At 41.8% G+C, this 14,465-nt stretch overlaps 1 protein-coding gene across 3 annotated transcripts in view; it reads left to right on the top strand.

The window, feature by feature from the left end:
- The first annotated feature begins 849 nt into the window (after nt 1–849).
- The window catches only part of LOC117460612 (pleckstrin homology domain-containing family G member 4B), a 33,862-nt gene continuing 20,246 nt past the window's right edge, over nt 850–14,465 (top strand). For 2 of the 3 annotated variants that reach the window (XM_034102169.2, XM_034102170.2), the window contains exon 1: nt 6,342–6,609. In XM_034102169.2, the coding sequence (XP_033958060.1) occupies nt 6,541–6,609 (69 nt within the window). In that variant the 5' untranslated portion in view covers nt 6,342–6,540. Of the gene's footprint in view, nt 915–6,341; nt 6,610–14,465 lie in introns of those variants that run through there. The other variant, XM_071205863.1, reaches the window with a different exon arrangement.

The following is a 14,465-nucleotide window of genomic DNA, read 5'->3' as shown; positions in this document are numbered from 1 at the left end:
TTCCCTTCATCTTAGACCAAATACACGTCTTGCTCGTGCACTCCGCCGCTGTGAAGGTGCACAGATTTACATTTAGAGCAAGAAAGCTTCTCCTGACGCCCAGTAAAAGGGGTGCATCAGCCGGTAACCCAACTCCAACCGTCTCTCTTTCTGCTCGGGCACGCAGAGTTCAGGAGAGTGAGAAAAGTCAACGATTTTTATTGATTCGGAGGAGCGGCTCCTACCTTTCCCCTTCCTGGTGAGGAATGCACACCTGGAGGTGTTTGCTGAGTGGCTCTAGTAATCCATATAACAATGCAGGTTGACATCTGGTGCCATCAGGTGCACTGGAGGCCGTTTGCTCTGACAGGCGCTGCATTGTCTCTGCAGATCAGTGTGACTGTGATGTTGTTGATCTCTGTAATCCTTTATGTTTATTACTGACAGCACAGTAGGGAGTCCACAGGGTTTAAGTGCTTTTTAAATTAGCAGAAAATGTGATGAGATTATGGAATTGTGTTTAAAAGAATAATATACCTCTCAAGCATAACTTTTGTATGAATTAAAGAGCATTAATTGGACAGAAAGCACAGGTTAAGTGCAGTTGGCTAGACTTTGTTGACATGGCAGGCCAGCTCTCGGTTCCCCTCGCAGTGTACACACACGAGGGAGATGGGTGCAGATAAAGCGACTAGGTCACGCCCCGCCGAGGAATTGGGATGCCTGGGGGGCTGGGAAACTTTCTGCCTGGCTAGCTTTAATATTGTGATTCTCCTCAGTCAACAAAGCCGTGCGTTTGATGGAACATGTCAGGGTCCTCCAGGACTCGGGGGCTGGTCCTCTCTGGTTAGACAGCTGTCAGCCCGCCAGAGCTCAGAGAAGCAGAGACTCCTCCATGTGTTGTTCAAGGCTTCAAAGCAGGACAGCAGAGTGAGGTGAGTGCTGGATTTTAAAACAATCCCATGCTTTAGCTGGGATTCATTTGTGTCCTGTGTTGGGTTGTTGAGTCAAGTTGCGCCCAGTGATCTTTGGGGCATTGTTCTCTTTTGGGATGTGTTTTTTGTTTTTAAGCCTGCTTTCTTAAAGGGAGAAGTTGAGTAGCAGCCATTGTTAATTGCACTTAATCTAAGAGGAGAGCACTGTTAAGCTTTATTATTGCTGCACAGTATTTCATGTAAGGGATGTTGGTCTGTGTTGACGGTTTAAGGTGTTGAAATTGTTTATATTCAAAAAGAAATGTAGAATCTATGAGAGTTACGCTAAACTACTAAAAAGGGGTATTTGTGGTTAGTTTGTAAACCCTGTAAACACATGGCTTGATTAAATAATACAAATGTAATAGTACTAATGTCTTATGACCTGCTTATGGAAGAGTTTCTATTGTCTATCCTCAAAGAAATTAAATAAATGCAATACGATACAACAAAAACAAAATGGTTTATCTGACATAATAAGTGAGTCTACAGTATTTAGTGGATGTTTTAAATGCTTGTTGAGACAGATATACAGGGCCGTGGTAACCCAGACAAGTCTGTGCAAGGACAGTCAAATCTAACATCAGTGTGTTTAATAAAGGAGAAGATTTGTTTCATGACTTACCTTTTCTTCTGCCCTACAGCACGGATTAGATTAGATTCTGTGCGATTAGACTTTAAAGGGGAGGAAAGCTTGATTACTGTAGTTTTAGACCCAGGATTACTTATAAAAACATAAAAGCCAAATGTTTTACAATATGAAGTTCAGTTTCGGTTTGTCTACAAATACAGTTTATGTGTCAGACTGAGCTTGTCCTCTCCTTGACTCCTTGATTATTTCCACTGTGGGAGCCTCTGCTGTAACTCGACCTGGCGTCTTCCAGCCACCTGTGCTCGCGCGCTCAGAGAAAACACTGGCTTTTGTGTTGGAGTGAGACGTCCACACGGCAGGGGGGCTGAGGTACATTAGGCGGCTATGACAGGTGGCATGCTCTTCCTCTGCTGCCCCGCAGTAAGAGCATGAAAGCGGTCGGGCTGTTGGTGGAACAGCTGCACCACACAGCCACGGTGGTGGGGGAAAATCTCTTTCCTGACAAAGACATCAGAAAAAGACACTTATTTTTAAATGCCTCAGTGCAACATGTCTCCATACAGATTTGGGACTCAGAGTTTGCATGGCAATGGGGACAGGGGGTTAGGGTGCAATGTGGGTGCTTGTGTTTGTGTAGCTGTGTGCATTTGTGTAGCGAGGTAATCAATCTGAGTCCTGGAGCCCAACGTGTGCAACTCTGTCCGTCTGTGAGAGGAGGAACGGTTTTAGTCAAAGCCCCCTTTAACTGCTTTTACTCGCCTGTTGGGACTGAGAGGGGACAGAGGGGGTAGCAGCTCAGCCTGTGTGAGGCTGGATGGTGATGTGATGTGAGTTCCCATGGCTGTGTGAGGCGGTCAGAAGGAGAGCGATGACTCGTTCACTCTGTCCCCTGTCATCTGGTCTCAGCTTCTTTACAGTCTGAACTGTAAGTATAATATTTCTAAAAAAGTGCTGTACTTTTCAATTTGTATCCTACCGTTCCTCTGTTATTTATATGTTAAACAGTGACTTCTGCTATAAGAGACAGATATGGTAATTTTGTATTTCTCATGTACTCGGTTGACACTTACTTTGGTAAGCATGAAAATACATATATACTTTGGATATATATACGACATTGATAATAATTTCCAAATGATTTGATTTTTGATTTAAGTAATTTATAAGCAAAACTGACAAAATTTGATGTTTCAGGTTATGAAATGTAAGAATATGCAGCCTTTTCTGTTCCTGCATTGTTTTAAATGAAATACTGTTGGTTATTACTGAAATACTGTTGGTTATTAAGTCAGACAAAACAAGAGGTTTGGAGATGTGGAGGGTTTTTTGTTTCGATAATCAGATTTGTCCACAATGAAAATACGTGTTAGTTGAAACCCTAGTTGTTATGGATTGCCTTGATGCTCAATTTAGATTGATCTAACAGACATTGTGCTGCTGTTGGACATGTTTATTTAAATAACAGTAATGCTGTGGTGACAGACATCATATTTCGCCTTATCTATCACAGTTTCAAATATATTGCCACAGTTTAAAAGAAAAGAAAGGGGTGAAGTTTAAAGTTTTCATATGCCAACAGTTGTTGGGTGGCCTGTGTTGCACTGTGAGGTTGGTACGAAGTGAGGTAGGACCAAGGTGTCACATTCCACAGTTTGGTGTGTGTGTGTGTGTGTGTGTGTGTGTGTGTGTGTGTGTGTGTGTGTGTGTGTGTGTGTGTGTGTGTGTGTGTGTGTGTGTGTGTGTGTGTGTGTGTGTGTGTGTGTGTGTGTGTGTGTGTGTGTGTGTGTGTGTGTGTGTGTGTGTGTGTGTGTGTGTGTGTGTGTGTGTGTGTGTGTGTGTGTGTGTGTGTGTGTGTGTGTGTGTGCTTGGATTCATCCCAAATGACCACCCATCCATTAACAACAGTGCATGTTCTTGATCGAATCATTCCTACGTTTAGATATATAATACAAATTAATCCATTAAAGAGTAAAGTTTGGTTGTTTTTGTACTGGTCCAAAATGGACTTGAAATCTTTGAATCTTAATACAAACAACAACTACCCCCTGACATCTGTCTCTGATTTTTATCTCTCGAACTACCGTAAGATATAGCGATGAAAAATGATGAAACTGGAGCTCTCCTGTCATCTGACTAATTTGTTCCCCTGATTGCTTTATCAGATGGCATGCCCCCCCCTGGGACCGCCCTATCTGGCCTTTCAGATCACATACATATTGTTTACCAGAAGCCTGCTTAAACGAGGCTATTTTAAACCTCATGCTTGCTTGTGGAAGATCAGCAGGAAAAGTTTAATTTGTGTAGTTGTACAAACATTTTAGTTTACATGGAGTCGATGTTTTACTGTCCACAACTTTACTGCGGTATTGAATCAGTCCACACTGTCGATAAGAACGCATGAAGCTCACAAATGGATTTATTTTTGTCTTCAGCACTGTGGACTAAGTAGCACACATTTAAACCTACATTTATGCTCCAGGATACATGTTGTTGACTGTTTGTGCAGCAGGGCTTACTCTGGACATAAATCACGGGGAATACAAACACAGCTGATGCCTCCTCTAGTGGCCACAGAGGAACCACATGTCCAAATCCTCAAACAGGACATAGGAAGAGGGGACAATATACAGTAAATAATAGTAACAAAAGTTGTTACTTATCAGGTGACCATACATCTGTTCTGAGTAAGAAGCTTTGAATCTATACCCTTTGTTACCGAATATCCAAAATGTCAACGTGGTTAGAAACCTGAAATATTTTATTTATTTGAATCATCATGTTGTAATTTAATCATATATCATTTTATATCAACTAAGTGCAATTTGATGGTACTATTATCAACAAATGCAAACGTTTTTGTAAATAGATTTTCTGTAAGTATATTCTTTTAACTATAAGCATAGTGCGTATAGTATAAGCAATTGCTGATTTTGCAAATGTTCTCACAAGGAATTAAATCCATTGTGTCTAAAACAGCCTTTAAAAAACAAACACATTGTGTACACCTCACATGGCAGTTTTATGGCTCATTTAATACATGTTTATTTAAATGAGCCATATATATGATTTATAATCTGAACATTGTTCAATAAGCTTGAGAAAACACACACTTGTATACAATGTGAGATGTGAAGACTTTGGAGCTCAGTTTAGTTACTCATGGTTCCTTAGTGGCCATGAGAAACAAGGTTCCCAGTACGGCGCCTCGAGGGACCTCTGCTGCATGTCATTCCCCCTCACTTCCTGTCATCTCTCTACTGTCAGACTCAATTCATTGACTTTAGAATCTTACAAATATAATTCCTCCCTATGTGGCCATGACGGACACGACTACTGCCTCACCCCTGCTGGCTCAGTTGGCTGACGCGCCTGCATCTTGGACATGTGCCGAGCCGAGACCTTTGTTGACTTCAATATGAACCATTTTATCGCTCATGTGCTATAATTTCAAACCAATGAGATAAGTAAGAATTAAAAAGAAGGAAAGAAGAAAACAAGTTGGAATGAAGGAGACATAAAAGAAGAGAGTCTGCCCTCATTGATGGTAAAACCAGCCTAGTGGAAAGGCCAGGGTAGCAGAAATTATAGGGTCAGACATGGCAGACTGGTAGAGTGTATATTTGCATAGTACATATGTGAGGTATGTGTGTGTCTGTTTATATAGGAGATTATACAGGAGATGTGTATATATAGACTAAAAGTAGATACTACCGTATAACAATATGTGCTGTTGCTATTTATGACCTTACCTCTTAGTTTACAGTAACGTCGCTGCTCTTTTGTCTACGTTTATCAATGTGAGAGTAACTAAAGTGTGTTTGTGTGACACCCACGTGTGCTGTGTGACTGCAGTCAGTGACAGCGCGTCTTTTTGTCTCCGTCAAGCCATTGTGAATCAAGAATTTAGCCCCTCTCTAAATTTAAACCAACCCAATTACCTACCCCTCACTACCGTCTCAGTTTACACAGGCTGCCCTAATGTGATCTTCACATTTTCACACAAGGTATGCATAGTTTCCCCTGAACAAGGATGTCCTGTGTTTGGGAAGAGCTGGTCAGGAGCTAACAAATTGTCACTTCACTGCATTCAAGCAGTCAAAAACATGCTCCTGTTTTCTTGTGTCTCCTGAGGTTTTCTTGTGATGCCTGTCAGATATCATCATCGAGGAATGTCAACTAATGACATAATTGAGTTTATTGTTCCATGTCTTAAACTCAACGGCACTCTGTAAAGCTCTATAAAGAAGGACAGTTTATCTGTTTTGAAGATGTCATATGTCTTATATAACAGGAGGATGCCCCACATATGTCAGTGTGTAAGAGCCAGTTAGATGATTGGGTTTTCCCCTGTCAATATTTAAGGGGGGAACACCATTGTAGAGAGTGACCTATCCTATGCTGATGTCTTCCTTTCTTTTTCCTTTTGAAAAGCAGCAGAATAAGCTGAAACCCTAGTCCATTTGTATTGTCAGGACAAAGAGAGACCATTGTGGCAAGAGGGGTGGAGGGGAGCTGCCGGTGGAGGTAGGGGTGCAAGGGGTCAGGGGGGGCAGAGAGGAGTTAGTCAGAGTCTGACCCCTGCTGGGTGGAGGGTTGGGGGCGGTGAGGGTGTGCAGGTCAGGTAGTGTGTTTTTTTTCTCTCTCTCTGAATGATGAGCCTGAAGTTGCAGCAGTGTGCATTTATCCAGCTGGAAGAGGCTTCAGTAGCAGAGCAGCAGGGCGGGGGAGGTTACATTTAGGGAGCGAGGGAGGGTGAGTGACGGGGAAGCCAGCGCTCTGCGTCTCTCACGCTCCGACTGGAGTCTATTCTGCTCCAGCTGCCTAAACCACAGCACACAGAGACTGAGCTGGGGAGAGAAGAGGCACGGGACCTGTTGATATCACTGCAATGACCTACAGCACTTACACAGAGGATTGTACACTGGTGGATCCTGGCGCTTGGAATTGATGTCACTTGTTTATTTATTGAAGTTTGGCACTTTGTCTGGTGCCTAAATGCTGTCACTAGGCAACATGCACTCCAGAGCAAAGTCTCGGAGTTGTGACAACTACCTGAGTATTAAGGTACGAACTTTAAATATGTCTTCTTTGAAGTTTTACTAAGACCTTTTCAGGTTTTCTTTTGGGTCTGTTTTTGTATGTTTTCACTCATCTGTGTTGGGTGCAAACCTGGCTTCAGTTGTTGACTGTGGACGATTTTCTTGTTCTTTTGACTAAACATTGAGGCAGATATCTATTTAGACATTCATAAAGTGAGAGAGGAATGTTTGTAGTTCTTGGTATATTTTCACATCCCTTCACTTTCATTTAGTGCTTATTTTATGCCTTTGTTTTCTTGTGTGTGTCATTATAGTAACTCAGTGTGGCACAGTGTGTACATGGTTGCATTTCAGCAACATTTTGTCTACTGATGTCAGATGCCTGTTTGTAGTACTCGATGTTCACTTTGAAGGGCATGAGAGAATTCCTCATCTATGGCCCTTCAATGTGTTCTAAACCTGTTTGATGACAAATACAAAGTGACTGGCAAATCACTATGTGGTTAAAGACACATTAGGTGGACAGACTTTATAGGGCGCTAAACACATACATTCACTCATAAATACACCTTACTTAAAACCTTAAAAGTATTTCTTCAGAAAATGTAGACATCCACATATTTCTGCTGTGTGCCATCATTAGCAAGGGTGGGCTCTCATCTTTAAACAAAAAGAAAGAAAGTAGAAGAACGAAAACAACATTTGAACAATGTGTTATTTATCATAGCTGGGGTCAGTAAAATATAGACGTTTGTCCTTTCTGATAAGTCATTTTCCTTTATCATCCCTTTTTGTTTTGGAATGCACTCGTGCTATATTTACCCTACAGAGGTATCAAGAGACTTTGTTAGTCTCCTTTGTCTCTCCTGTCACTGCTCATCACCGCTCTGATTGGTGGGAGGACCTCCATTCACTTTTTGTCTTCTTGTTGTTGGGTTTTCCTTTATGCAAGGCCTAATCAAGTGTGTGTGTGTGTGTGTGTGTGTGTGTGTGTGTGTGTGTGTGTGTGTGTGTGTGTGTGTGTGTGTGTGTGTGTGTGTGTGTGTGTGTGTGTGTGTGTGTGTGTGTGTGTGTGTGTGTGTGTGTGTGTGTGTGTGTGTGTGTGTGTGTGTGTGTGTGTGTGTGTGTGTGTGTGTGTGTGTGTGTGTGTGTGTGTGTGTGTGTTTAACAGTTCAACATCATAGGGTCTGTCAGTGCTGCCTAGGTACAATTTCCTGACAGTGTTGTTTACATCCTGTATGACAAAATATAAAAATATATCAAGTCCTTCTGATAACCTACGTGGGAATTTGTGAATTTGTTTCCTTTAACCCAATAAAGAACAGCTTCATTTTTGTTCTTTAAAAAAAATGATATCTTGGCCAGCACTTTTGTTTTGTGCACCACTTTTAAAGGACACTGCTTTCAAAATATATAGGTCTTACACTTTACAACATTTACAATAGGCTGGTGATTCACATTAGCATCACAAGCAAGACAATGGAATTTAAATGTTATTTACGGAATTAAAAATAGTAACTTAAACTATGGGTGGGCTAGTTTATCACCTCCAGACTTCCATTATTGTTGATCTCGCTGTCACCTCACGGACCCAGCTGTGTTTGGTACACAATCAGTGTGGGCCTCTCGGGTTAAAGTTTATCTGCTGAGATAACATTATAACGTTTACTAAAGTGGCTACAACGCCATTCTAATATTATGCCTCTTTCCACTGAAGATAGTGCTATCTAGTGTTCATACAATGATTGTGTCTTTGTGTAATATGTATCCGGTGTTTGCGTTCAAGCACAAATCAGTTTTTTGTTATACTAAGATATGCAATCTTTAGCTGAGCCGCTGTCAAGTGCACTTGTTTAAAAGCTGAATTTAGATAAAAGATCTGCAAACTGCACCAAATAAATTCAATATAATTCATATTTAAAGGGGACCTATTATGCAAAATCTACTTTTTCATGTCTTTTATACACAAACATGCGTCCCTTCTGTGTAAAGACATTCTGGAAGTTTCAGGAAAAAAGATTCTCTCTCTTTTTGTCCTGATCCATTTATATAAAAACCTGTCTGAAAATGAGCTGATCAGATTTTGGCCACTTTATGATGTCATAATTTTTTTTTGGCTTGTGTAACCATTAGCCAATCACCAACCGAGGTAACACCCGCCCACCGTATCACCTGAATCTCCTCCTGGAGCACCATTGTGTTCTTTTTAACCAAATATCTCTCAGAGGGGCGTGGGGAGGGGCTCCTTATTTTCATCTGAAGTAACAGAATCAGCACTTTTGAAACAGGGTTGAAACAGAGGGGTTTATGGGATGCTGCAATTCATGATCTGTTTGGTATTTGGAGCCAAACAGGTTTTGTATATATCTGAGACCTATCAGTATAATAGGGGACCTTTAAAGTAAGACATAGTCTTAGCATTCATAATTATTTGTTACAACTAAAATGTAGTTATTAGTGCATTGCTCAGATCTTTGTATCCTTTATATCATATCCTTTCCTCTCCTCTTCTCATAAGATAGCATTTCTGTTGGTATGGATCAAAAGCTGAATCAAACTGCAACTTCAATGGTGAGGTCCCTGTAGACTCTTTTGTTGGCGTCCTGGCACCTGGCAGCAGGGCAGGTCTGAGCAACCTGTGGCCTTTGTCATCCTGCAGCCTTTGAGGCTGTTAGCAGGTTGGTTAGTGAGCGGTCTGTATGGGGGCTCCAGGATCTCCTGTTACACTCCTCTGGTGGCTTCATGCTCCACTGGAGGCCTGGTAGGCAGCGCCTTTTGTGTCCCTGACCCACTAAATGTGTTGTCAGTGACCACCTCTCGCTCACTCTCTCTGTCTCTGTAGGTCTCTCGCTTCTTCTTTATCTGCCATGCACTTCTGCTCTGTTTCTTTCTCTCTAACTTGATGTTTTCTTCTTCCTCTTTGCAGTCTAACGAATGCTTTTCAAAGGAGATGTATGTTTAGAGTTACCAGCTATTACAATAAAACATTTGCCCATGGAATATTTCCTGTTTTTATATAAAAAAACTGAAGTCGCTTACCAACTTTTGCAGTATTTGTTCCGACCACAAGTTAATATTATTTTTACTGTTTTATTGACAGACCAAACCCCCATCATGAGATTGCTTTACCAGCTCTGTGCAACTTCTGAGCAGCTGGTTTGCTGACGTGACGTTAAGTCCCACCTGGAGTTGAAGCCATTAATTACCACCTCAGTGTTCCATCCCAGGCGGATGCTTACAAAGACCAGGCATCAGAAAGGGTGGGACTTCCCAATGTGTTCCTGTCCTGGCTGAGGGTCTAAGGCTAGACATACACAACCATACACACTGCATTCCTCTGTGGCTCAGAGCGGATGGGAAGCTTAGCTTTGGTGGCTAAGCTCGTCGTTCTGCTGAGACACGCAGATATGTCTCCAACTAGCCAGGTGACACTTTTTTGGAAAGCTCTATTTATGCTTCCTGAAAATGTTAAGCAATATATGTTGTTCTTACATGAGATTACCTTCAGGGTGATGCTGTAATGAATATTTGCCATTCCTCTGAATGTAAAAATTGCTTCTATTGTTCGGATAGGTGCAGTTTTTGTGTCCATATTAAAGCACTGGATTACATGGACAGCCACTCCTGTGAAACAGGTGTAATAGCATTTGATTGATCATTGAGGTCAAGTCTCTGCTATGTTAAGAAATTGTTCTTCAAAACACTACCTCTGTCACTACCACTGTTTTTTTTCTGCCTTGGAAACCTGAAGAGAAACCTGCTGGCGTGACCTAACTATGTAGGCTTTCCTCCTATTGTTAGCTTTCCTCCAATAAAAACACATGTTATTCTTTTCCTCCCTGGTGCAACAGTGACTAATGCCCAGAGACATTTTTGTCTTGCTAAAAGCAGGCCGACTGCTAATGGAGATGGGCGTTTTGTTTCAGGGCACCAAACACTGTACAGCACATACCACTTAGAGAGGCGGAGTGCACAATGAGTGCCTTGTAGTAGAGTCGTGGCATGTGTACCAATGCACTGAACTGTACTCACTCTCCTCTAATTGATTGTGCTGAGTTGCTTAGATCAACAGGACAGATCCTACAAAGGGTGAAACATGGGCTGCCTGACAAGATTAATTCACCAGAGGACGGGCGATCTCTAGATTTCTATACATCCCCTTTTTTTATCACACTTTTTTTGTCATGTAAATGCAGCCTTGACATTCAAGCGAAAGTTAGGGGCTACATCCTCAACCCCCACGTTCTTCAGTAGGTTACACAGTTGTCATAGTGTGGGACTTTCCCTGGCATTGCTATCTATCTGTGCGGTTATCGTTGGAGGCAGATGTCTCTATTCCACTGTTGTGTTCCATTCGGGAAGGACAGATAGCCGGGGCATGTTTAGCCTTGGCTCCCACTGCTGAGAGGAAGGTCACAGCCTGAACCGTGAACACAACTACAAGACCAGGTCGACCTCACGCAGGACTGCTCTATTCCCAAATGACCCATCTCATCCCCGGACCAGTTGTAACTAACTCTGTCAGACATGTCATCTGTTCTGGTGGGGACAGGTGGTGGTGGCCCGGGTCACGTAAGGGTCAGAAAAGTCAGCGATGACGCAGTTGTTATTAGTAGAAATCATTGCACCATCCCGACTGCAACTGGAGTCCATTCGGTACTTTCCAGTTCTGCTGTTTGTGATCGCTGACAGTGACGTCACTCCCACCAGGTGTTTCCCCTCTCTACGATGGAAAGGCCATCATGGCTGACATTTCCTGTCATGTTCAAACTTCCTGACTGTCTGGCTAAGTGGGATCATGCAACTGTGTGCTTATCTGGTTGAATCCATCTACAGTAAGCAGAAGTCTTGTTATTGTCGGGCAATATTTGTATTATATTTGGCTCAATAATTATTGAGTGGATTGCTCTGAAGTTTGGTACCGATATTCATGGGACATAAAGGTTTTTATTTGTTATCTCCTAACTTTTCCCTTAAAGTCCATTAGAAGATGGACATTGCTGGCTTTCAAGGAATTTCTTTGCAGCTAGAGCTAGACTTTGCAACTATCTATCTGCCTGAGCTGCTTTGTTTATTGCTAATAACATGCCAACCTGCAGTGACATACTTGGGCCCTTTCCCATTTCATCAAATCCCCCTCCTCGACTCCTCGACTCCTCGGTCCTCCGGTAGTGACCCGGAAATGAATTTCAGCGCGCCATGTTGAAGGACATCTCATTTCTCTAAATGCACTTCGAGGACCGAGGATCGAGCGTCGAGGAGGCTCTCTGGAGGAGCTATAACTGAGGATACACTGATGGGTCCTCTCCGGCTCCTTCGTGGATGCATTTCCGGGAACAGAGATGTCAAAGAGTCGTGACGCACGGCCGGACTTATCTCAGCCAATGACAGCTCTGCATGCATCCCCTGGATATTATTTTATTAACTGCTCTCATCGCAACGCGATGTTTACAGCGAGAACAGCTGTGAGGTCCGTGCAGAAAGCAGAGCAGTGTGTATAATATATATCACTCAGACCTACTCTCTTTATTTGCTTTAGTTTAGTAGATCTCTACAAACAAAGAGTCGATATTTTTCTAAAACCATTTAGTGCTTCACATAATAAAATACACAACGGCTGTAGCCTGATTATGCTTTAGGACTAAAATTCAACGAGGTCCAGTTAGAGAAAATGTCCCCATGCAAAGGTCCGGAACATCAAAATGTCTAAGTTGCTTTATGAATTAGTGTGATATATATTGAAGTGACCTGTAGCTGTATCAACGTCTGCATGTAATCAACAACTGACTGCCAATCAAATAAAGAAAGTACAATTCAAAAACAACAATATTTATTGTCTATTAACATTGAACTATACAGATATACAGTAAATACTGTGGATATGTGTAATGTTCCTCTCGGGCTGCATTTCAAAATAAAATAGAGAAAATAAATAAAATAGCTTTTGAAAATATGTGCATCTTAAAAGTGCTTAATTTTAGATAAATAAAATAAAGTGTAGCAGCAGCTTGAGTTTCCATTTTTCTTTGTTAACCGTTTCACATTATGACTTGACAGTTTCAGACGATTATAGAACAATATCAGTCTTTACACATCATAACAATTGAACAGTTTCAAAGTTTCTCTTTCTTTCCCTCTTATATTGCAGTCCCTCTCTCACTTTGTTTTATTCAGTGCGAGAATTGAGCTCGAGCTTGTCCTGCCAGGAGTTTGTAAATCTGGGCTGAAATGGTGTCAGGGCCATTCTCATACACATGCAGGTGTTCATTGGTTACAGTGATGCAAACACAGGTATGGTGAAAAAAGAGAGAACTATTCGAAGCAGAAAAAAAACTGCGTAATATACCATCTGACAAAGGCCTGTACTATAATGCTTCAATTAACTGCTATTCTTTATAATATACTCTGATCAATAGGAGACAGAGATGTTAAGTTATAAATCAAGGGGTTTTATTATTATTTACAGCAGGGGTGGGGAACCTCTTTTCCTTTCAATTTTTACAACATCCTCCGAGGGCCGTACAAATGATTGAACTCAACCTCTGCTTAAAAAAACTAAAATCACAGCCCATTCATTTGGCCTTTCTTTCATGCTGTGCAAAGAAAAAGCAACCAATCCAGATATCTCACCATGACTCGCGCATGCATGCATGTGCACGGTTGTGGCATGACCACCAAAACAGAAAGATATGGACACAAGATGTATGCAAATGTGTTTAGTATCCTATCCATGTGAACATGATTTAAATGTGGGGGGGGGACCTAACCTCCTCTAGGGGGGTCCGGGGGCATGCTCCCCTGGGAATATTAAATATTGAAGTTAAAAGCATCAATCTGGTGCACTTTGAGAGCAACATGAAGAGATCTATGGATACATCTTTCAACACCCATATGAAACAGAACTGTAAACAGATTTTTCTTTTTGGATATTTTACAAATCACTCCCCTTTTAAACTCTATTCTTGTTATTTTTAACAACTTTTTTGTTACTGTCATATAGTATTTTATACCTGTTTTTCATTTAGTGTCATTAATAACTATATAATGATCATATCAAGGTGTGCCTTAACCTCACTGAGCTGAGGTTATTTGAACCTCTCAGGAGAGAGCTCTCTTCCACCTGGTTGTAGAAAAGCTCTTTAAATTTGTTAGCATAGCTAGCTAACCAGATGCTAATAACAACAGATCGCCACTGTGCTTACAACTAAAGACACAGCCACGTAAACACTGTGGCATATATACGGCTCCTTATGGGTACTGCAATATTTGAAGGGCTGGAGCGGCGTTCCGGTGCTCTCTGTCAGCACTCCTTTCAGACGAGACATACCACGCAGGGGCGGATCTAGACAAATATTCATGGGGTGGCAAGAGATTTTGAGGGGTGGCATCCCCTGACAGAAGTATATGCTGATTTAAATCGCAATCATATCAATCAATTAGGGGTGTAACGATACACGTACCCGTACTGAAATTATTCGGTACGGGCCCTTCGGTTCGGTATACGTGTGTACCGAACGAATATAGCGTTAAACGTAAAAAATTGAGAACATGAACAACTTTCTGGAAGTAATCTCAGGTATATATATCATAGAGCGACCAAGTCATTTCATTGGACGAGAGGCATACTATGAGAGCTGGTCACAGGGATGCGTTCAAATGTAGTCAGTAATTTGAGGAACTGTCGAAATGGCGAACGCAGATAAAGTTGAGCTCGAAAATCCTCCAGCATCATTGAAGTCTCCGGTTTGGGAACATTTTGGTTTCGCAGTTACGTACAAGGATGACGGACAAAGACAGGTGGACCGAACCAAAGCTGTTTGTCGGCATTGTTCAACTGACATTGGTTACGCGGCTGGCAATACATCACACTCATTTGAAAAG

The sequence above is a fragment of the Pseudochaenichthys georgianus genome, chromosome 16 (assembly GCF_902827115.2).
Source record: "Pseudochaenichthys georgianus chromosome 16, fPseGeo1.2, whole genome shotgun sequence".
NCBI classification, from domain to species: domain Eukaryota; kingdom Metazoa; phylum Chordata; class Actinopteri; order Perciformes; family Channichthyidae; genus Pseudochaenichthys; species Pseudochaenichthys georgianus.
Note: the sequence above shows the minus strand (reverse complement) of the source record. Positions and strands in the feature narration are given on the sequence as shown.